A 25,318-nucleotide genomic window follows, 5' to 3' on the forward strand; every position below is an offset into this window, starting at 1 on the left:
TTAATCTCACACACGGAAAGAAGGCAAATATGCCTTTCAAAAAAATTTTGAACTCTTGTTATAGATTTATGGCCATCAACTATAGGTAAGGTAAATTGCAGCTTAATTAGATTCACCATCCACTACATACAGTGTGCAATATATCTTTCTGTGGACCTCTAGTCTATACCATGGATGTGTTACAACCCTATATTTAACCGTTGTCAACTCTATAAACAAAGTCGCATATTCAAAAGCTGTTCTAAAGCAATGCAGCCAGCTGTATATATAATCCAATGACTGCAATCCATCACATTCATATTGTAATTGGAAGGCTGCAGCCCTCCCCTCCCCTCCCATCCCTTTGCAGCTCCTTTCACAAGGTCATGTATTAAGCCTGTACACCTCCCAGGCAGAATGCTGAGAATAAATGCAGCAGCCAGCTCTCCGACCAGCCAGCGGGACGAAATACATTCACCGTACACAGACGCAGGAAATAATCCCTTACTGTGTTCTCTGTGAAAGTGTATGCTTGACATTTCAATTGTCTGAGCCCCTCAGACAAATGAATTGTGTGTGCCAGACTCTCAACTGAAGCATTTAATGACTGTGATTCACGCACAAAAAAACAGTGATTTTTTTTTATTCAGGAATGTGAACAGCGAGAATTGGATTGCTGTTTAAGTTGTCTCCTACTGCACGGACTAATATACTCCCTCATGTTAGCATCCTGAAGAGTTTTGTGTGTTACTGATAGGGAGTGACTAGCAGACACACACTCTCACACACTCACACACACACACACACACACACACACACACACACACATCACATGCAGAGCACCGGTAGCTGTAAGCATATTATTTCCAGCACAGATTTACTGTGGCTTAAGGGCATTTCAGCAGGTTTTAAAGAGCAGGATGGGATAACTCCACAACTCCTGTGAGAACTGCAGTGTATACCCAACATGTGGGTGGGTTTGATGTATTTCTCTTGGTGTAACTCACTGGAAACATGAATGGGGAGCACTGAAATGTATTTTGATCGCATTTATAACCAACGGAAACCAAAAGAGCGTGGACATAATATTAAAGATTACAAATATTTGAATAGTTTTAGCACACATATGGTGTCAGGGTAACATTTATGGTAAACTATTTCTGCGCCAGGAAAAGAAAACAGTATCTGTGAAGTTTGTGAAGATTCTCTCACGTCCAGGTGATGATATGGAGAAATGCTCAAGTCATGGGCAACTGGAATTGCTTTATATTCTTCCTATTTCATAAGACTGAATTTTGACTTACTGTCATAATTTGTGACATTAAGTGAAGAGAGATTTTTTAAATCTTATTTTATAAGTCTGACTTCTGGGCCATCCATCCATCCATCCATCTTCGTCCGCTTATCCGGTGTCGGGTCGCGGGGGGAGCAGCTCCAGCAGGGAACCCCAAACTTCCCTTTCCTGAGCAACATTAACCAGCTCTGACTGGGGGATCCCGAGGCGTTCCCAGGCCAGGTTGGAGATATAATCCCTCCACCTAGTCCTGGGTCTTCCCCGAGGCCTCCTCCCAGCTGGACGTGCCTGGAACACCTCCCTAGGGAGGCGCCCAGGGGGCATCCTTACCAGATGCCCAAACCACCTCAACTGGCTCCTTTCGACGCAAAGGAGCAGCGGCTCTACTCCGAGCTCCTCACGGATGACTGAGCTTTTCACCCTATCTCTAAGGGAGACGCCAGCCACCCTCCTGAGGAAACCCATTTCATCCGCTTGTACCCTGGATCTCGTTCTTTCGGTCATGACCCAGCCTTCATGGCCATAGGTGAGGGTAGGAATGAAAACTGACCGGTAGATCGAGAGCTTTGCCTTCTGGCTCAGCTCTCTTTTTGTCACAACGGTGCGATAGATTGAATGTAATACCGCACCGCTGCGCCCGATTCTCCGACCAATCTCCCGCTCCATTGTCCCCTCACTGCAAAACAAAACCCCAAGGTACTTGAACTCCTTCACTTGGGGTAAGGACTCATTCCCTACCTGGAGAAGGCATTCCATCGGTTTCCTGCTGAGAACCATGGCCTCCGATTTAGAGGTGCTGATCCTCATCCCAACCGCTTCACACTCGGCTGCGAACCGATCCAGTGAGTGCTGAAGGTCACAGGCCGATGATGCCATCAGGACCACATCATCTGCAAAGAACAGCGATGAGCACCTTGGAGTAGACTTTACCAGGGAGGCTGAGAAGTGTGATACCCCTGTAATTGGCACACACCCTCTGGTCCCCCTTTTTAAAAAGGGGAACCACCACTCCAGTCTGCCACTCCTTTGGGACTCTTCCAGACTTCCACGCAACGTTGAAGAGTCGTGTCAACCAGGACAGCCCCTCCACACCCAGAGCCTTGAGCATTTCTGGACGGATCTCATCAATCCCCGGGGCTTTGCCACTGTGGAGTTGTTTGACTACATCAGTGACTTCCGCCTGGGAAATCAACGACAATCCCCCGTTATCCTCCAGCTCTGCCTCTAACATAGAGGGCGTATTAGTCGGATTCAGGAGTTCCTCAAAGTGCTCCTTCCACCGCCCTATTACCTCCGCAGTTGAGGTCAACAGTGTCCCAACCTTACTGTACACAGCTTGGATGGTTCCCCGCTTCCCCCTCCTGAGGTGGCGAACAGTTTACCAGAAGCACTTTGGTGCCGACCGAAAGTCCTTCTCCATGTCTTCTCCAAACTTCTCCCACACCCGCTGCTTTGCCTCTTTCACGGCAGAGGCTGCAGCCCTTCGGTACCCTGCAACCGCCTCCGGAGTCCTCTGGGAAAGACTCCTTCTTCAGTCGGACGGCTTCCCTGACCACCGGTGTCCACCACGGTGTTCGTGGGTTACCGCCCCTTGAGGCACCTAAGACCCTAAGACCACAGCTCCTAGCCGCAGCTTCAACAATGGAAACTTTGAACATTGTCCACTCGGGTTCAATGCCCCCAGCCTCCACAGGGATGCACGAAAAGCTCCGCCGGAGGTGTGAGTTGAAAGTCTGTCCGACTGACTTCTGGGCATCCTTTTAATAAACAATAAACTTATTTTTTTCTTTTCCTGGCAGAAATGGGCATCCATAGGAATTAAAATGACACTCATTAGTCACTTTTTAAAGAAGAAATAACACATTCCTCATGTTGAAATTGTTACTTTATAAGCCAAATAAAAAGAAATTACTTACTTGTCACTTGCAGTATGTTGGCTAATGTAGGCAAACTTTGGAAAAACATGGAAACGATGAGCCAATTCTGTGAGAAGAAAATATAACTTAGATGTATAACTTAGAGTAAGCATTTAATGAAATTCAAGGCAACACACACAACAATCTGCCTATCTAGCAGCATGGTGGCCCAGTGGTTAGTGCTGTGACCTCACAGCAAGAAGGTTCTGGGTTCAAATCCAGGACTTTCTGTGTGGAGTTAGCATGTTCTCCCCATGTCTGCGTGGGTTTTCTCCGGGTTCTCCAGTTTCCCCACCACTAAAAATATGTTCCCCTCCCCCTCCCTAACTAGCTGATGTGTGGTGAGCGTTCTGGCGTTGTAAGGCGTTGTGTGGCTGCCGTGCATCACCCAGGTGGGTGCTACACATTAGTGGTGTTAGAGAGCAGTCCCCACCCCCCAAATGCCCTTTGAGTGTCTATGATAAAGCGCTAAATAATATAATAATAATAGCGAAAACGCTTGTTTGAACATTAGGGCCAACAAATTATAACAAAATTATTTTCTGGTGGTTGTTGACGATGCATCAAAAGCTTTATTTCCTGCTATCTGATGAATTTTTCAATCTGTGCCTTTTCTGCTTGCAAATGTCTTTATTCAAATAAATATTATTATTATTATATTATTATTAATTAATTAATCTGCTGTATTGTTTAAAACCTTCTGTAGATTTAAAACATTACACATATACAGAATATTTTTTAGGGAATCATGCACATCTTAACAACAAATATTTGCTTGCCACAGCATTTAAACTCTTTGACCTCATTACCGCGATGATTATTGCCTACGCCTCATAGTATGGCTGTTGTATTGGACTGCATTTGATTGTACAGGTGCTGCCTTCCCCTTGTATGCAAACAACATTGCTATCAGTGTCAAAGCTGAAATCTCAGCAAAGCAGCTTTCTTATCAAGGCCTTATTGCTTCTGCTCCCCTGGTACTAAATGAGCTGTTTAATCAATCCTGTAAAACAAACTGGCATTCAAAGGGAATAGAGTATGTGTGAGTGTGTGAAAGTAGCAAGGGCAACTGCAGCAGCTTCATTGATTTAGTCACTTTGGCCAAACTGAAAGGGCCACCCAGCAAAGGAAAGAGGCCATGAAAGCACCTGGGGGAGATCCCAGGTCAATCATTTATGTTAATTCCTGCGCAGTTCACAGTCTATAATCCACCTAACTCGTAGGGGTGTAACGATACATCGATGTGGATTGATATATCGATCCAATCCTCAGCAATCCAATATTATCGATCCAAAGTGGAAAATATGGATGCATATCCTCATCTTTAAGATGGGCCTTTATTTTAAAAATCCCAATTTATATGTATTCTTTTTATCAAAAATAGTAGTTTGTTTTTAATTGAAATGTCTAGAAGAGCTTAGTAATGAAATTGTCAAATCATATTTTAGTTGCTTTTTGTAAATATATTTAAATGTAACTGATTGTGTTAAATGGGCTTATTTATAGGCCCCTGAATTTAATCGAAATCCTATCCTGGCAGACTTTGTGATATCAGTAAATATTGTATCATTTTCCAAAGAATCAATAGAATATTGTATGGTGATAAAATGTGTGATTTGGACCCCTACTAACTTGTACGCCTGTACGGCCGGCAAAAACACAAACAAACACAAGGAGACGTGTAAAAAAAAAAAATATCTGTAACATTCGTCAGATTGTGAGGCGACAGTGCTAACACACAGAGACACAGCTCCTTCCACATACAATACATACCCAGAGGGATTAGTCCGTCTCTGGCACACGTCCACAAAGTCTTTGACAACAGTCATGCTCCCACGCATCTGTCGTCCTGGCTGGAGCTGCTTGATGCTGCTAGTAGTGACAGCGTTATCAGGAGGAGGCCTACAGAAAGAGGGAGAGTAAGAATGAGGCTGAAAAGAGCACACCCTCAGCAGGGGATTTCGGAGACCTATCACGGCATGCCCCTGGACAGCAGGGGAGCCAGGGAGGATGTGTCAGTTGGTAGGAGTAATAATATTGCTCACAAAAGTGTTGTAGTGTAGTTGTAGTGTTGTAGCATGGCAAATGTTGAAATTCAAAACACATATCTGTTTTGATATTATTTATACATTTGCCATATTTGATACAAAGATATGAGAGTGGTATTGACCTTCTCATGTCTCTCACGCGTATGTCTCGAAATGTTACATTTTTCCTTCATGTTACTAGGACTTTTAAAGGTTGAGCATGCACGAACACATATGTAGGGTAGATGAGATCTGTCCAGCCTAATCCCATAGAAATGCGTACCTCTTAACACTGCATTACGTGGTTGGTGGCAACTAATGTGTCAGAATTATGTGCTGGCATCACCGAAAACAATGCCAATAGAAAGTCAATTAGGACCCTTTATCATGGTGGACACACTAATTCGCCGGTTCAACACACCCCTGTCTTAAAGACAGGTGAGGTAGTATAAAAGTAGTATTTCACCCAGGAGACTATTGTTCGTGTGTAAGACCAAAAGTCAACATTGACTTTTTCTAAGTTATGTATGCATAATAAAATACGTAACGTATTTAACTTACGTCACAAAGCCTACGTAACATACTTCATGTACAGAATGTATGTCAACCCAAACCATGAAATTTGACCAAACCTAAGCAAGTAGTTTTTCTGCCTAAACCTAAATTGTCTCCGTACTGCTGGCACATAATTGGAAGCACCATATGCCACCACCACGTAATGCCGTGTTAAGAGCTCATTGTCATTTCATGTATTTTTGTGAGATCAGGTTGGATACATCATTGTTCATTACATGTGGGTATGCATGTTTGATGCTGCACCCACTATTTGAGAGGATCTGGGAGAAGGAGGAAGTACCAGCAGCGTGAAGGAAGGCTACCTGGTAAAGCTTCCCAAGAAAGGAGACTTCAGCAAATTGCCCAAACTACAGAGGAATCATGCTTCTCAATATCAATATCTTCAACGGTGTCCTCATGGAACGAATAAAGGAAGCTGCGGACCCGCTTTCGGCAGAATAGATCATGTGTGGACCAGATTGCAACTCTCGGTATCATAGTTAAGCAATCATTGGAATAGAACTCTCTGCCGTACATCAACTTGATAGACTATGAGAAGGCGTTAGACAGAATCGACAAAGAAACCCTGGCACCTCAGGAAATTGAACAATCCGAAACTCCTGCGAAAGGGATGAGCTGCAGAGTTATCCATGGAGGACGGCTCAATCAAAGTTTCCAAATGAAGACTGGCATCAGACTAGGCTGTTTACTGTCCACTTTCCTCTTTGTCCTGGTTATAGATTGGATAATAAAGACCACAATTGGAGCTCCAAAGAAATCAGCCAGCGGACAAAGCTCAGACTCCTCAGCTCCAACATTAAGCCTGTGCTATTCTACAGATCAGAGACTTAAAACGACAACCAGGAACTCAATGATGAAAGTAAAAACATTCATTAACAGCTGCCTGAGGCGGATCTTGAGCATCCGCTGGCCAGATACCATCAGTAACAATAATCTCTGGCGGAGAACGGGCCAACAACCAGTGGAAGAAGAGATCAAGAGAAGAATATGGGGAAATGGATTGGCCCAGCACTCCACAAACCAAATACAAGCACCTCCAGGCAGACCCTTTAGATGGAAGCCTCAAGGCATAAGAAAGAGAGGGCGGTCCAAGAACATGTGGCGAAGGGACCTCAAGACAGACATCAAGCAGAGCGAGCTGACATGGAGCGATATGCGTTAGGAAGTAAAGAATGCAAGAATGTTTGACGAAGACCAACTTTCTTGCTCACATGGACATTTCCTACGCACACAATTTATTATTTGTTCTATCTATGCATAGTGCTATGGTGTCTGGATGGCTCACTTAATGTTCTTAACTCTACCGGGTATTAGCTTGATTTCATTATAGCACCTTTGAATATAAAAATTGGACAAACAGAAAGCTAGAAGCTGCAGTGAAAGTGCGGGGACATTGAATATCAGTTAGACAAAACATGGGCTGCCAGTGTAATACTAATGCACATATTCATAAATCTTAGCACATGCTCCCCGATCTAAATATACACACTCCGATCCCTCACCAATCCCAGTAAACATTTACAAATGTTAGGTCACACATTTGCAAGACTCATTATGCAAATCTGGGTACATATTCACAAATCTGAGCACATACTGGAAATATTAAGGATGAATTTGCCAAATGAAAGGCCTAATTTTATTTGTGGTTATGAAAAACAGTTTATTTCTGAGACAACTCCATGTTAAACCGTCTAACTATTCATTTTGTTTAGTTCTGTAAAAGCTCTGCATTTATTAACATTACTGACTTTTACAGGGAATCAGTGATACTGTTGTTGTTGTTCTTGTTGTTTGTGTTAATTGTGTTATGTCGTCGTGTCCCACACCAGGAGAATGCAGCTTCAGCTCTGCAGGGGTTTACGACGGCGCCGTGTTCAGCCGGATATTTCAGATCCTCTACAGAAATGAGGAGATTACGGTGAATGACTGTATGATCTTCAAAGTCCACCTGCTATTGGACGGAGAAAGGGTGAGTCATGCTGGTGACATTTTCCACACACACACACACACACACACACACACACACACACACACACACACACACACAAACACAGGTTTGTGGCACTATCTTTGAGGGGACCCGTCATTGATATAATGCGTTCCCTAGTCCCTTACCCTAACCTTAACCATCACAACTAAATGCCTAATCTTAACCTTTACCTGGACTAGGGAATTCCACTGGCTGCTTACATTTTATCAGTAGCCTGGCGGTGAAATGCACGACAGCCATGATGACACACACATATACACACACACACACACACACACACACACACACACACACACACACACACACACACACACACACACACACACACACACACACACACACACATATATACACACAAAAGGTGAAAACAATACCCATGTTGCTGTCAAGGCTGGTAATGAAGAAGTCATATAATCATGCTGAATACTGTAAATAATGTAAATAATTTGCTTTAAAGTGGCGTGAAATGTTTACGAGTGACAGTTTTTTGTTCATTAGTTTATGTGCATGTATATAAAGCTTCGGTGGTATTGGTATATTTTACCTAAAGCACCCTGATAGGTGGGCAACATGCTTAGCTCAGCTTTGGCCACTGACTTGGACAGACTTGCTCAGAGACTTGTGCTGACTACAGTGATCGTGTGTTAGGTTCTGCTATGGGTGAGCAGTTCAACCTAATTTTGATGTTGACTTGACAGTTTAATTTTTTAGAAGTCTGAAAAATACAGGATTACCAGAAAAAAACAGACTAGACATAACATTTTTTTTTACTCCTTTCCATCCCGTTAATCACCTCACATCCCATCAGATTTATCTTTTAAGCTTCTACTGGGGGTTTAGAGTCTGACCCGCAGCCTGAAAACTATTGATTGTTGTGCTACACAAACACTGCATCGCCCTTCCCTCAGGAAAGTGCAGAAACTGTAGCAAATATACAGTTAGGCACAAGCAAATTGATGAAAAGTTGGTGAGCTCTTCACAACAGTATAGCCCACCGGCCCTAAAGAGACTTTTAAAGGAAAAATACTTAAAGGTGCCCTGCCGCACAAAACCTTTTTTACTTGCATTTTTTGAAATATGAAAGGTCCATATGTGTTTGTGTTATGTCGTGAATGTGAAAATGAACTGCTACCTCCTCTGTCAGCTCTAGCCACTGAAAAGAAATAAGTGGAGAAATCAGGCCAATTACAAAAGCTGGTCAGTCTGACATCATATTGCCTGAGCTCATTACTATTCATGAGCTTGCCCAGTTGCGCTGGGTAAAGGATGCCTATAGCCAGGCTCTCATTGGCTAGCTGTTAGCCAATCAGATCCAAACAGCTTAGCTTGTTGAATATTAATTAGAACTGGCAAAAATCGAGCTTAGTCTAACTGCAGGCTTTCTATACCACGTTAGAATGGCTTGAAATAAGGTAACCAAGGCAATTTTTCCACAAGAATATGTTAGAGTCCATGGTAGAACTTCAGACATTACCACAAAGTAATGAAATACGTGTGGCAGGGCACCTTTAACAACCAACACCGTATGTGTAGACCCTAGTAATGATTGGACCTGTAAACAGGGCCAGGCCCTCATCCTTTCCTGGCCGTACCTAATTGCAGTTGTTTTCTTTTTAACAAGAGTTATCACTGGTTTTGAAAAGGGGATGAAATGATTGGCTGTAGTTTGGGCCCCCAAAGCAAAATAGTGCAAGCGGCTAACTCTAAGGCTGGACCTGACAACCCAAAAAAATGCATTGTACTAATTCTTAGCTAACAAAGGTAATCTCCTTTTTCAAAACAATTCAGTCTGAACTATTCTAGACACAGAAACAGTATGAGGCTTGTGGAGTTCCACAACTTGCCTCATGGAATTAATGTGCTTCAATTGACGGACAAATGTAAATTGCCGTGTCCTAATACCCCATGTTCAGTTGAAATGATCAGGTGTGTAAACCTGCCAGACAGTTATTGATGTTCTGTCTTTTATGGTTTCACCGTGGGCAAAACCCCCGAAAATCCACTCTGCCTGTTTTTGTTGTTGGACTCCCATTGATCAGTGGTGACAGCGATGAGACAAGCTTGAAGCTAATCATCCATGTGATAGCCATGGCTCAGACATTGGCATTACTTTGCACCATCGCTCAGCTGCTCTGACATATGTCTACAGTACGGATGGCTGGGTTACTGTAGAAAGATCCTGCTGCTGTCAGAATGTGGATATTCTGTCTCACATGGCTCAGGCATGCCTCCTAATTTTAGAAGATTTCATTAAACATAGACATTTATGTGGAGGTGTGGAGACAGAGGAGCTTCAAGGCATATCAGATTTCAGCTGTAAGCTCTCCCAAAGGCTCCCCGCTCATTAACCTTCCGGAGGTTATCTGCCGCTCACAGCTACAGATAGCACAGACAAAAATAGCCCCTCGTTTCCCCTGAGTACACCCGTAGACTGTATGCTTAATCAATCTGAACATCAATATCGGGCAGAACTGCAACGATTTGTATGTTTGCTGTACAATATGTGAGTATGTTTTAGACAAATGTAAGAAGAAAGAGAGGAAGAACTGTGTATGCCCTTTATAATAATTAGCAACACTGCACCTCAGTCTTCAAAAGACTCCACTCGTGGCACTGCCTTTGTAGTCACCCAACCCTTTTGTTTTTCCACTTTCTTTTTGAAATTCAAATAGATGCTCTGTATTTCCATACACCATGGTATTCTATGGCTCTTTGAACATGACAGTAATACAAATCAGTTCGATCTAGATCAGATTCAAAAAAAGGCAGGATTACAGGTTGTAGATCACATAGTGAATAATTAAAAAGAACTAAATCAGCATTGCAAACAAGGTCGGTCACATTAAGTTCTATGCCAAATCGCTAAATTCATTCACACCATACTGTACGGTATATAGTGTAAATGTCCATCATATGTCACAAGTGACCAGCATATATGTTGGTCACTTGTTGGTGAGCGTTTGTGATCTTCATTGATTCATTATTTCATGTTTCGTGTCATAAATGGTCAGGTCCGATTTCGGAAAACCCTCGAATCCAAGTCATTATTATGCGAGTCCAATTTGAGTCACAAGTCCAGTGAATAGTGACTAAAGTCCGAGTCCAAGACTCGAGTACTCCATCACTGACGGAACATTCTATGGATTTACGTCCATATTGAAAGATTCCACACCTCTTGATTTACATCCAATGCCAACGTTCAGTGCCAATGCAGGAAGAAGTGTCGCCCCTTAATTAGCAAGGCAGACAATATGAGAGTGGATGTTGGGTGAATCCAATATTTCCATTCCTGTCTGGCAATAGGTTAAATGAAGAATTATTATGGGGACCATATTAATAAAAACAAAAGGTAAAAAAAAAAAAAAAACTATAGAAAAGAAGAGAAAATATAATTTGTTTCAATGAGAATCAGAATCTATGTTCTAGGGAATCTATGCCAACGAGCATTGGAGCTTCCTTTAATCCGTTACACCGTTCATCTAAACACACTGCCCACACAAACATGACACAGAGAGCTGGTCTAAAATAGGCAAAGTATCCCTTTAAACATTTTGTAGATTTCCTCAGTGGAAATTATTTGTTCTCTTTGCATCTCTATTTGTGGTCTCATGTTGAAAACTAACAAATAACAAATGTAAACACTGGCATTCAAACTAAAACAGCAGTAGTGCTTGTCTTATTTCCATGACAACTGGACGATTTAACTATGTTTCCATGTGGCGTTTTTGTTTTGTTTGCCCCCTTCCATGTCACCTTGTTCCTATAAAGTTAATGCATTAACAACAGTGCTGTACCTGTGTTTTACAGGTGGAGGAAGCCTTGAGTGAGGTGGACTTTCAGTTGAAGCTGGATCTTCATTTCACCGACAATGAGCAACAGTAGGTTTTTGAGCAGTTTGGAAATGTGTGTTTGTGTGTGTATGTGCGTGTTTGAGAGGGAGGGAGGGAGGGAGAGAGAGAGAGAGAGAGAGAGAGAGAGAGAGAGAGAGAGAGAGAGAGAGAGAGAGAGAGAGAGAGAGAGAGAGAGCACTAGACTTTCTCCTTGTGCAAGAGTGAGAATGCAAACTAGGCATGAATAAGGGCTATTATGTCTTTTGGCTCACAGCCATCTTTTTAATCACCTGATCACAACTTCTCTGCTAACAATACAAGATTACTGCAATTTGTCTGTTTGCTTGGGACAAATGGAAGAATAAATAGGTAGTTTGCATTAGCATACGGCAAAAGGCAATGCTTTTGTTGGGGAACGGCTCTTGTATGAACCAGCAGCTGCACATCAGTGAAGTGTTTGTGCGCTTAAACTGTTAATTTCCCATTTTTGCCATACCTGTGTGATTATAGTACTTGTCAACACTACACAGGACTGAGTTATGGAGCCCCCGATATCATAGCATGGGCACTGGTTGCCTTTACTCAGCGTCTGTACGGCTGTAGAATATCTAGGTCTCCTTTTCAATTCAAGTCAAGATTCAGTCTCTTTCTCTCTGACTCTATTTCATAGCTCTTAAGGACAATATATACAGAGCCTTAAGAGGACATTGGGGGAAAAAAACATATGGATGGGGGAAAAAAAGAAAGATATTTTAGCGTTATCCCGGGAAAGTTGTTGTAAAAAAGTCAATATACTTACGGGAAACAATTGAGTGCACACACCAATGGAAGAGGTTCATAATCATTTTATTTTTTATTGGCCTTAAATTTAAAGATTAGGAATTAGTGCTTGGCAGTAGGTACCATATGAACCTCTCCCACAGTTGTGTGTGCTACATTGTTGTGATTGTTTCCATGATGCCGAACTGAGCCAGAAGTACATTGACTTTTTCTTCCTCCCAAACCCGATAAAGTCTTGCAAGAGAACACAAAAGTTTCTCGGGATCACGCAAAAGTATTTATTTATTTTTTTGCTCCCCCATGTCCCCTTAGGGGCTCCGTAAATACAGTATAGGCTTAATAATGATGTTAGATTATTGTTCAGCAGTAGTCCACATTCTCAGACATCTTTTAAAGAGTCTGGTAAAACGCAAAGGGCTGTTGCTTTGAGGTACAGGCTCTCCAGAGTCAGAATAAATAGATATAACATTTATTTTTAATGTGTGCAATAAAAACCCTTAATATGCATTTTATTAATCTGTACTCTCTGTAGTTTTGCATCAACATTGTAGCACTGCAAGACAGAGTTTGAGTGATTTTTATTTGTTTTACAGTGTTTGGATTTATATACTTTAAAAACATTTTTTATAACATATATTTTGATGCTGTCCATTGGTGAGTGTGTATAACTGGAATTAAAAATAGGGAAAGAAGCCTACCAAAAACAAGAATCCTGCAGATTACTCCTACAAGAGTATGTTGAAGCATTTGTCATTTGTGTATTAGTGTAACTCACTGTCGCTCTTCTTCCATTCCTCAGGCTGGCAGAGATAGCGACTGTCCCGTTGATCAGCAGCCGGACCCTCAGCCTCCACTTCCACCCGCGGAGAGGCCTCCACCACCACGTCCCTGTCATGTTCGACTACTTCCACCTGTCCGTCATTTCTGTCTCCATACATGCTTCACTGGTTGCCTTACATCAGCCACTAATCAGGTAGAGTTCACAGGGGCATTTTGCAGACCATTAGCAGAAAAACCCTATTGGTATGATCTGAAAACAGGGATGAACTTAACGTAACTAAGCCCTGTCCTCTTTTGTAACTAGCTATATGGCACATATCCAGTTTACATTCATAACAGTGGCAGATTTATCACCCAAAATACAACGTTATTTTTAAAACAATGGGTCCTCGATTTCAGACAAAGACAGACAAAAGCAGCTTTTCATTTCTATCTAACAACTATCTGTTTTGAAAGCTGACAACTATGGCTGGCAGATTTGAACAACTGTAACTAGCTAGCTAATTAAGTTAATGTTTCCAGCTGACAAATTTCCAGCTGACAAATTTCCATTCTAACCTTACTCTGTTTGATGCTTAGCTAACATTTATGTCACTTTTTACATTACAAGAGAAAAAGGCTTTTAGGATGTTTAAACTTCTCTGAATTCAATAAAGGGAAGGATAGAGCTAACGTTAGCCTGAAATCTGGTAGCATCCAGGTCTGCCTTCGAAATAAAAAGACAATTTAAAAAAAATATATATAAACTGTTACAATTACAAGCAAATGTAACCTAATAAGTTAATGATGTGCTTCTTTTAAGCCCTGGAAGTAATGCTTGGTTAGGTTGTGAGGTAGTTACAGACAGTGACAAGTGCAGCTTGTGTTTGAGCAGTTAATCACTGTTAAACCCATTCCTTAAAGCTAAAACACAACACCACTTTTCAAACTCTTTAAATTGTGGGTATCACTCTATAGCCCCACGCACATTGCTTCCACATGTTAAGAAATCTAGCTTGATAGGCCCATGGTTAAATAATAAAACGAGCCGGCTACTTCCGGTTTAGCGCTCCGCTAACTTGTCCTGTGGCTCTTCTAGACTTTCCAAACGTTACCGGACTGAATGGATCAAATCCTAATAGTGATTCTCTAACGGGTGATGCTCACGTGACAAAGACAGACATTGTACTTTCACTGTCTGGTCCCTAGGCTGTGTCAAATTGGCTTTAAAGCCTGTGTGGCACACTTCCTGGGGGCCAGGATAGGCCTGCTGTGCCTAGCTATGGCTGCTAATCTATAGTTTGACAATTGCTATTCGTCGGAGGGGTTTAGCAAACAGTCAATTGTAGAATTTGACTTGTAGAGTTTTAGAACTGGCCACACCGGGAAGATGTAGAGTGAAAACCATAATTGCAATCTATAATATCAAGAACAGAAGAACTCGAGTGAATGAGCTGTTAGCACAACTTTTTCCTCCTTCCTATTAGCTTTGGCAGTCACAATTAAGAGTTGTATCCATAAGCTGCTTGAATGGATAGTTTTCCAGACACTTATCTGATTAATTCAGCCGTTAACATCATATACTCAGTGTTAAGCCATGCATTGCATAGATTACTGCAGGAACTGATTGATTGGAACAGTAGCAGCTCCCGTCTCTCAGCTTATCTGTCTTCCTTAACGCACACTAATGGTTTGTCCCTGCATGTGTCCCTTCCTGTTCTTTCTGCAGCTTTGCACGTACGGGGAAGGGCTCCTGGCTGGGGAAGGGCTCGCCAGACAGCCCGAGCGACCCATCTGCCATGTCTGTAGAGAACCTTGTGTTCGGAGCTGGCTACTGCAAACCTGTCATCTCTGAGGTATGTTAACCTTTAGCAGTTCAGCTGCGCCCAAATAGAAAGTCACAGACCGTCAAAGCCCGTTTTGTCTCACAAAGCTAAAAACAAAAACAGCTCAAAATGAGCCAGGATCCATTCAGGTGGTTGTTCCCTTTGTTCTTTTGTAAGCACGCAGCTAAATGCCAAGCGATGACGTAAATGTGATCTCGGTTTGGGGGACAGAGGCCGATGGATTTAGTTGTGACTTGTTTTGGCGTGTCACCCAGAAGCAATAGGATGCAGCCCAAGAGCCGAGCAGAGAGTCATTCTGATCTGGATTACGGATCCTGGACTGGTCTGTCCCAACGAATCTGCAATTTAAGGCTTAAAGACCAGAGGCCAACACAGAGATTATTACTGCGCTGCACCGTGGCTTTTTAAATTTTTTTTTATTTATAAAATCGGATTAACCCACCTGCCAGGCATGTACAGTAGGCTCGGTTCTTTGCATCTGGAAGTGATAGCAGCTCTCACTGGACATGATGGTGGAGTCTTGTCCCCTCCCTCTCATGCCTTTGTGCCCATGTACAGTGTAGATAAGCTGCACAATTGCATGATGACTGAAATGAGAATCAAATAACTGTTATCATAATGATTAATCACGATTATAAAGGTCTTACTTTAAAGAAACTAAATGGTGTTGTGAATATGACCCTTTAATCACTAAAATACACTGCTGCTCTCAGAGCAGTATTTCTCAAGTAGCAGTAGCAATTTATTTAGTTTACCAAGCTGCTTAGACAAACTTGGCACATAGTCTGATCTGGTTTGCATTGACTGGTCTGTGACAAGTGATAATTCAGTTTCAGGAAGTGACATTATCTTCCAGGTTTTGTCTCTCTGGCTTGGCCAATCCATTCTGTTCTGCAGAGTACATGCAGTATTAATAGTATCCAGATTGTATTTATATACATATCGTCACAGTAACCTGTATTTGAACCCCTTTGGAATAAAAAGCTAGTAAGTGGATCATGATTTAAAGGAATAGTTTGACATTTTGGGAAATACAAACGGAAATACACACTGTGCCCATTCAAGTAATAGTTCCAGTGTGTAACTCCCGGTCAAACCACATATTGATGTTTTTTACATTTTGTTTTTTTGTACAGATTAACAAAATATAACATTAAACAGTGAGCTTTAGAGGTGCTGATACGTGTATTTGGTATCTTTAGACAGAGCCAGTTGTCGCACTGTTTCCAGACTATTTTAAATTTTTTTATTTAACCTTTATTTATTCAGGGAAGGTTCACTGAGAGGCACCTGATCACATTCACACAGTTCCACATTCATACCTGGAAGCTGCTCGGTACAACCACAGTCTGATCTGCTGGCCACTGAGCAGCTCCACTGGAGCGGTTGGAGGTTAAGGGTCTTGCTCAAGGGCACCTCAGTGGTGGTAATGAGGGAGGGAAAAACGCTGCTCTTACACTTTCCCCACCCAGATTTTATCCTGTCGGTCTGGGGATTGAACCAATGACCTCCCAGTCACAAGCTCGCGTCTCTAACCTTCAGGCCCCCACTGCCCAAATATATCTATAGCGATGCAAAGCTAAGATAACCTTCTCCAAATTTTATTGCAGCTGTGATCTCCCCAATTCCATATGCATTGCATTAATAGAAAATACAGCATGTTCCAAATCCATACTACAAACCAATTATCATCAAGTTTTGAGTACCGTATGTATGTGGGTTCACACAGGAAAGTAGACGTTAACAGAAGACGGAAGCCATTTTGGTCGATGTACACTATTTTCCCACAATGCATTCTACAAAGGAAATGCTGTTTGTTAGGTAGTACCATAGTAGCCTACCTATTTTTTTGTATACAATGGGGGAGTGGTTAGAGCACTGAGCTTTGGTGTGGGAGTCTGGAGTTCGATGCGAAAAAAGTTTTGCAGGGTGGTAGGGGAAGACTAATGAATATGCCTGCTCTGGTTGGGTTGGTTAGGTTTAGGCAAGAGGAGTGGGATTGGTTATGGTTAGGGTAAGAATGTCAGGGCGATAATATTCCCAAAAGGTGTAATACATGAGTAGTATGGATAACTGTGTGTAAATATATGCCAAGGTACTGTACATGCACAGGGGTGAAAATAACATACATTGATATTTGTACCAAATAGGGTATTAACAGAACACATTGCTGTGTGCACCGGCGGGGTACGAATAGCATTCATTTCTAATTTCACCAGGGTACGAATAGCATACACTGCTAATTGTACCAGGGGTGCAAATAGCCTCACCCAAAAATTAAATAATAGTTTGACAGCTTGATTTAGATCCTGTTAACATGAAATGGTAGTGGTTTTCTTTGCATACTAACTGCTGAAACCGTATACTTCTTTGATGATCCGTATGTAGTACTCACTGTATAGAATCAGTGTGGAGTATTTAACACATTTGAGATGAAGTGGATGCAGTTTGCGTGCCGATCTTTGAGTACAATAAATGTTAGTCAGCTTGCCAGTGTCAACATACCATACTCAAAACCTGTGGTAGCCCGTAGCCTTCAAACATATGGTCCATATGAAAAGTTTTTTTTGGACTTCTCTGGACTGCATGTCATTTTTCACCATTTTCATTTTGTAAACCATGGAGCCTATTTCTTCAATCGTCTCTTATCTGTAGTTTTGCTCTTGCGTTTTGCCAATTATTCCAACTTATGTGCAGTTGTGAAAGCGTCGGTTTCCATGCATCTTAGAGTCCCTGCGGACGTCACATTCTACACTTTATGAGCGCCCCCCCCTCTACACACACACACACACACACACACACACACACACACACACACACACGTTTTTACTCCCACCCCTGGCTAGGCACTTTAATAAGCGCTGCGTTTAGCCAAGCAGGGGGGTTTCCTTTGATCACAATAATGAGTTCTGCTCACAAGCACCACGTACCACATAGCTGCAGGTGAAATGTACACAGAACGCTGCTTCCTCCTTCACCTTTATTTATTTTAGAGATTTTTTTTTTATCTACACTACGTTTTCAGCACTTTCCCTCTTAACACCACAGCACTGCCTCTTAGTGTTGGCAATGAAGAAGAAGAAGAAAATAAAATCACATGTACATTTCCATTGATATCAGCGGTTGCATCTCAAAAGGAAGGAAAAATTTCCCTCTGTGCAGCGGTGGAAGAAGTATTCAGATCCTTTACTTAACAAAAAGTACTAATACTACACTGTTAAAATACTCTGTTAGAAGTAAAAGTCATGCATTGTAAACTTAAAGGTCCAGTGTCTAACGTCTTTAGTTGTTCATTATCAAAATCGGTGTGGCCCGTTCACAAACTTGTCCTTTTTTGTGAATATTTACCACCACCATCAATTCCAAGTATTCCTTTTGGCTTGAAATTTTACATTAGCATTTGCATGAACTGTGGTAGACGCTCCATATTCATGCGCCATCTTGAAATACGATAGCCAGTAAGGGACATACAGGACATACTGCTCCGCCTTTCGAGTTTTCGCTGTCACATGATAAACTCACAGGTGCCGCTAATGCTCTTAATGGGTAACGTAGATCCAGGCAAGTTTGAAGACTGAAACATGGAGGACCACACATAATCAAAATCCAAATTTCAGGAACAGGATTCTTCTTCTTCTTCGCCCAGAAAAAGAAAAAGGATATCGAAAAGAGCAAGAGAACGGCTTTTAGCTGTAATACGCAGTTTGAACTGCGTGGTGCGAGAGAGTTGATTGCGATACATGATCTCAACGCTAGATGGGAGAAATTCCCACACACTGGACCTTTAAGCAAAAGTATGTAGTACCATCCGGAAAATGTACTTATAATATTGAAAGTAAAATTACTCGATGCAGAAAAATCCTCAAATTTCAGAAACCGGAAACAATCCAAACAGTTTTGTCCACCAACTAAGTGTTTAATGTTCTAATCATTTCAGCTGGACTTGTAGGCCATTATATTGTTGGGTAGTTTAATTTATAATAAGACATATTTTGTGTGCAAAAATCCTAACTTGTAAAGTAACTAAAGCTGTCAGATGAATGTAGTGGAGTAAAAAGTAGAAGTAGCTCAACATTTGTACTTAAGTGCAGTTCTTGAGTAAATGTACTTAGTTACATTCCACCACTGCCTCCTGTAGTATAAAATGATATTTTGAGAGGAAAATGATGCCGTCGGAAGGCATACACCTGACAATCTCTGGTCTTTTTGGTGGGAACAAATCATGTCAAATATGCTGTCCTCTTCCAATTTAAAACTTCTCGAACAGCAGCAGTGATTGGACGCTGAGATACCACTGCACAGTGCGACGGTGAACTGCAAAAGCTGCATCAACAAAAGCATAAATTCTCACGTCAGGTGAAATACAGGACTGAAGGACATCCCGGACATTGTCAGCGCAGTGAGAAACTATGGTTTCAGGATAATGACTAGTTCATACTGAAAAATAGCTATTTTTCTCTGCCCCTCGCAGACTGATCCAGGCAGGCCTCTATAAAAAGGTAAAAAGAATTATGAAAGTAAACATTACAGATGTTCCTTCCTGGTTTCGGGTATCCTGCACTGCGACAATTACAGAGCGCACGCAGGTATGATGATAGGGCCCGAGACTTTACCTGCAAGGGGCAAATTACAGCACATCCCCAGATACTCAGGCACTGCATGCCTTTCAAAGCTCAGAGCCCCACTGGCGCTGCCAAAACATCCCCGACCTGAGGAGTTGTCGCTGGGTAGCAGACCAGCGGACGAGGGCAGTCACTGGTAGGGCTGGGCAATTAACCAAAATTTGGTACCACTTTACTTGAAGGTATCTACATAAGAGACACTGTCATGGACACATGAACCCTAACCCTAACACTAACCCTGTTACCTGTAACCCTGGTTAGCACTTCTGCCTCACCGCAAGAAGGTTCTGGGTTCCAATCCGGGTGCTTCTGGGCCTCTCTGTGTGGAATTTGCATGTTACTCCGGTTGCCTCCCACCATAAAGACATGCATGCTGGGTAAATAGGACTGTAGTTGAAAATCAGCAGACTGGCTAACACTGGTGCATTTATAGAAATGTTGATTAATGTGCATTGTCCTAATCAAAAAAATAAATACATCTTAACCCTAAATTAATGACAGAAGCGTTATGTCATAAACGTACATGACTTGTTTATTATGTTTATGTTCACCCTTATGTAGATACCTTCAAGTGAAGGGTAACACGACATTTCAATCGCAATTACGATTTTTGGCTCATAATGATTAATCAAAAAGAGATTAATCAATTATTTTTGCATATCAGATTTTGCAATTAAACTCTTGTTTTGTCTGGTGCTCTAAATGAAGAAGATAACATTTCAAAATGGCAAAAGTATTAAGAGATAGTTCACAATTCAAGTTGATTTCACTGTTGATGTGTTAAACTGTTTTTTTTTTTTTTTAAGTTCACATATTTCCAAGCGCGTTTGAAATACTCTTGATTTCAAAATTGACCAAAAATAATCGTGATTATGATATTTTTTTTTTTTCACTATCGAGCAGCCCTAGTCGCTGGTCACATTCAAGGATCCCTGGCTCCAGATTAGGACAGCTGCTACAACGATAGCTGTTTGGGTAGAATGCTATTAGCTCTTCAGGAAGATAAATGAGAGGCATGAATATACAGCTATATCAAGGCTTTGGCAGTTTGGACTCAACCAGTGGTGGAATGTACTGTAACTAAGTACATTTACTTAAGTACCAATATGAGGTACTTGTACTTTCTTTTCATGACACTTTCTACTTCTACACCGCTACATTCCAGAGAGAAATATTGTCCTTTTTACTCCGCTACATTCATCTGACCGCTTTAGTTACTAGTTACTTTGCACATTAGGATTTTTGCACACAAAAAACACATGTAGTTCATAAAATATGATGTATTATTATAAATTAAGTCCAGCTGACATGATTAGACCATTAAACACTTTTTTTTCCAGTTTCTAAAATGGGAGGATTTTTCTGCATTGAGAAATTTCACTTTTAATACTTTAAGTACATTTTCCTGATTACATAATATTACTGAAGTAACATTTTCAATGCAGGACTTATATTATTAGTTATTTCTACAGTGTGGTATTAGTACTTTTATTTAAGTAAAGGATCTGAATACTTCTTCCACCACTGGACTCAACACATATTCTAAATTGCAATGGCGGAATCCACTTCATACTTCTAATGCATTGTTAGGGAGCCATCTACTGGAAACATGGTCCATATTACAGCTTAGATTTAGAACACTCAAAAGCAGGGGCAGATTGTATTTGAGCTATGGGAATAAGTAATATTTTAATGTTACTTATCAAGCCACTTGCTTCCTTCAGCTTTGTACCTCACATGGCATTGTTGAATGTTTCATTTTATGATTTTAGCTCAACAAATTTAATCTTCAGCTTTTATTATTTTTTTTTAAATTAAAGATGTTAAAGGCTGGACATTTAAAAAAAAAAAAAAAAAAAAAGGGTAGGAAGCGAAAAGCATTTCGCTTCTTCCTACCTTCCTTCCTTTCGGACAAGAGTATTTATTTATTTAGCTCATTCTTGCCTTTTCTTTTTTCATAGTGAACTACTTTTGTGTCTTGCATTTTAAGGTCTTTGTTCTATGTCATCCAAAATAAACTATCCATTCGTATACACATCATTTTATGTCCACAATGTACTGTTCCTTTTACCCTTCACGCCCCAGACAAACGTTGAAACAACTTCCGATACTTGTGAACTTTTAAAAGTTCATAGCAGGGGATGCCTTACTTCCTCATCGGGCCACGTCCACGTATTGATCTGCTTTTACGGCTCCGCAGCAAGCTGTGTTTAGGGGCCATTTGTTTTCTAACGTCCTATTTGATCTTCCAAGTAATGATCTTATTCGTTCCCATTCAGACGGCACGCTCCTTTTAACCACCGGGTCAGCGACGAGCCTATACAAGTGTTGCACGTGTATACTTGAACTATAAAAAGGTCAAGTATGCGTACATGTCTGTTATTAAGGCAGGCCGTTTGCTGAGAGGTGACTGCTGACCTACATAGCGGCTGACTTTTCCCTGTGTGTCTGTCTCCTTCTCTGCAGGGGAGCTTTTATGTGGCCAGTGAAAACTGCCTGCAGAGAGCTCATACGTGGCACCGGAGGCTCTGTCGCCTCCTGCTGGTCGCACACAGGGGCCTGCACACCTACCACGCTGCACTCATGAAGGAGATCCCACAGCTCCAGCAGACTCCACTAGACTCAGGTGAGCATGAGGGTTGGAAAAAAAGCTCTGCAAATAAATATTGCAAACAAAAAAACATAATCTAAATGTAAGGTCTATTGAGAGTTAGGGCCTTTCCCATTTTCTAAATTTGTACCTCCTCGACTCCTCGATCCACGATCCTCCGGCTTGTGACCCGGAAAACAGTTCTCAGCGCGCCATGCTGAAGGACGTCCCTATTCCTAACATGCACATCGAGGAGTGAGGATCGAGCATCGAGGAGGCTCCTCCGAGGAGCTAAAATCGAGGATACACTGATGTATGTACAGTATGTATGGTGCTGCTCGCCATATTTAACCGACGTCGCTTTTAATGACGGCTTGGAGGCAGAGATGTCTCGTGTTTATTAAACGCCCGTTGCCTCGACTCCTCTCTCCTCGAGGCTCTTCCTTGGCTCCAATCTCCTGTGGGCGGGACTAAGACGCGAGGAGGGGGAATCGAGGAGAGGAAACGTGGATGCACAAACTGGGAACTAGGAAAGGCCCTTAGTCTCGCGTTGCCAGACCCACGCCCGGTGTGTTCAAACCCGTTGCACTAAGCTCCGCAAATGACTTTTGTTTCCACAGAGGTGCTGCCTGTAGAAGAAACTCTAAATCAGCTTACAATAGAGTTACAGGTATGTTCATTCAACAAACTACATCCACATGTTAAAGTGCCACCTGAAAGACAAGTTTTTCTTTATTGTTATGCCCCCATTTTTATGATTCTTTGTGGTTGTCTTTTCCATTTTTGTTTTGTTATCATTTTCAATTTAGACAGACATATTTATTGCCTTAATCTAGATGTGTGTGGCTGAAAAATGTAATGTTGGCATGCTCACCAACACAGGGTGAATTTGGATGAATTGAAAAAAGGAATTGTGCTGTATTTCTTTTACTGTAGGACAGTAGATTTCATCTTAGACAATGGTATTAGCTTGAGGGGATGGCTATGAGTACAATATATTATTGGTGACTAAACACAATGTTTTGGTATGTAAGACAGAGGACGGCAATACTTATGTCCTACGGACCTGTGATAAGGTCCAGGAATTTTGGACCGGGATGCATGATAACCTATGTCGGATTGCAGGGACCCAGGTTCCATTTAGCTTAAAACTATTGTTCTAGGAGATGGATCAATCCCAAACGGGATGGATAAGCACATAAGAAGCTGGGTCCAGACTAGTCTAATGATAGCCAGGCAGATTCTTCAGAGAGGATGGAGGAATGAAGGGGGGCCGTCAATCCAGGAGTGGGTTTATGAGATGGCTAGTGTGGCGGCGTTTGAAATTAAGGTCATATAAACGGTTTGCTAGATTGAGTGTTTACACTAGAAAATGGGGAAAGTACTTAAGCTTTCTGGAGGGCTCCTAAGAAGCCATGTGCTGCCTGTGGAAAGGCATAGAGTATACATTGTTTATATGGTTTACAGTCTGTTGCCTATTGTGATATTTTATTGTATTGTCTTGAATATTATGGTTATCATTTCAACGTGTCTTAGTTTTTGTCTAAGGACGTGGGTATGACGAGTGTGTGTGTGTGTTCATGTTGTGAGCTGTATGTTTTGTGTTTTGAAAAAATGGATAAAAACATAATCATAAAAAAAAGTCATTGCGACATTATACAATCAATACTCTACTACTAAAATACTTCAATCAAATCTATGTCTGGACTGGTATGATGTCCCAGCGGTTATAACCACGCAGCCTTTCACGCGGAGAACAGCATGGGTTGATTGATTGATGAGTTTAACGTGAGTTTTCAGGCAGACTAGGGACACTACTGTATATTGTTCATAGGTATGAATATGTTTGCTGAAAACCTGAGGACCCTAGAATAGAATTCTGTATTTTGGGAAGACTGATGCATTGACTCTGATATTATAGGAATCTTATTTCATCTCACCCCGCTCTGTCCCCATCAGCTGCAGGAAGGCCATGAGAGGGTAGCGGAACAGATCAGCAGGGATGTGAGCCAGCTCTGCTCCCAGCTGGCTGCTCTGTGGAGCTGCTTCCTGGAGGCCGCTGTGCTCAACCCACACATCCTCTCTTATCTGGCTCAGGAGCACCACACGCTCAGGGTGAGAGTGACACTTCATCAAAGGCATGCTTATACAATGCTCAAACGCCAACATTTTCCTGTGTGTTCTCTGAGCCTTAGTCCAGATAGTGTCCGTATTAGAGTTCAGTGATGACCATTTGTGCTGATGGGTTTAAATTTAGCCATTTGTATCCTCAGCACCAACACCGAAATACAAAAATACTACCAAACAGTGAAAATGGTTTCATAACCATTGGTTTGAGCTCTGTAAACAGCTCCTTAAGGTATGTTTTTACCTATTTTCTTAAAAGGTCCCATATTTTGATCACTTTCAGATTTATACTCATGGAATCTCTGCACCATCATTACAGTCGGGGATTGACTGTAACGGCACTGTAGCAGCACTTTCTACTATATATATATATATATATATATATATATATATATATATATATATATATATTAATTATAGTACGAAAGAGAACTGGAGTCCTGATGGCTCATTTAAAGGCACAGTTTCTGAATACGTGCTGTGTGCATTTCTTTGCGGATTGTGCGTTTTGATACTTTCACAGTATTTAATTAGCAACTCAACTTGCTTTATAATAAAAAAAAAGGCATTGTAATCTCACTTTTTACAATATGGGACCTTTAAAGTTCTCTCTCGTCCAACTGATATGATCTAAAAAGAGTACAAATAACATTCAAAACAGCAGTGATGAGAAAGAAACCTCAATGTTGGACCACAAAAACGGTATTATATGAATTTTACTGTCAAAGGTCAGATGTATGACTTAAACTCTGGAGACTCTGGAACTCAGAGTGATCTGTGATCTGCAAGCTACATTTAGGAATTAGGGAAATGATAAGGTGCAGTTCTAGTCCTCAGTAGCTTAAACCCAGCTGAGCAAGCTAATATGATTTCCAATTACATTTCTATCCAATCACTGGGCTGTTTCATATGAATATGTGCTTCACAGTGGAGTAGCTCTCAAGGCTCTCACATGTGCCATTGTTGCATCTCAGTTGTCTG

General features: G+C 41.5%; 1 protein-coding gene across 1 annotated transcript in view; it reads left to right on the forward strand.

The window, feature by feature from the left end:
• Window positions 1–25,318, forward strand: part of fam135b (family with sequence similarity 135 member B) — a 65,228-nt gene that overhangs the window by 26,069 nt on the left and 13,841 nt on the right. Inside the window, exons 4-10 of the mRNA XM_028598274.1 lie at window positions 7,622–7,761; window positions 11,590–11,660; window positions 13,192–13,365; window positions 14,881–15,007; window positions 22,087–22,246; window positions 22,831–22,880; window positions 24,170–24,325. Of these exons, the coding sequence (XP_028454075.1) occupies window positions 7,622–7,761; window positions 11,590–11,660; window positions 13,192–13,365; window positions 14,881–15,007; window positions 22,087–22,246; window positions 22,831–22,880; window positions 24,170–24,325 (878 nt within the window). The remainder of the gene's footprint in view (window positions 1–7,621; window positions 7,762–11,589; window positions 11,661–13,191; window positions 13,366–14,880; window positions 15,008–22,086; window positions 22,247–22,830; window positions 22,881–24,169; window positions 24,326–25,318) is intronic.

Source organism: Perca flavescens, chromosome 14, assembly GCF_004354835.1.
Source record: "Perca flavescens isolate YP-PL-M2 chromosome 14, PFLA_1.0, whole genome shotgun sequence".
Taxonomy (NCBI): Eukaryota; Metazoa; Chordata; class Actinopteri; order Perciformes; family Percidae; genus Perca; species Perca flavescens.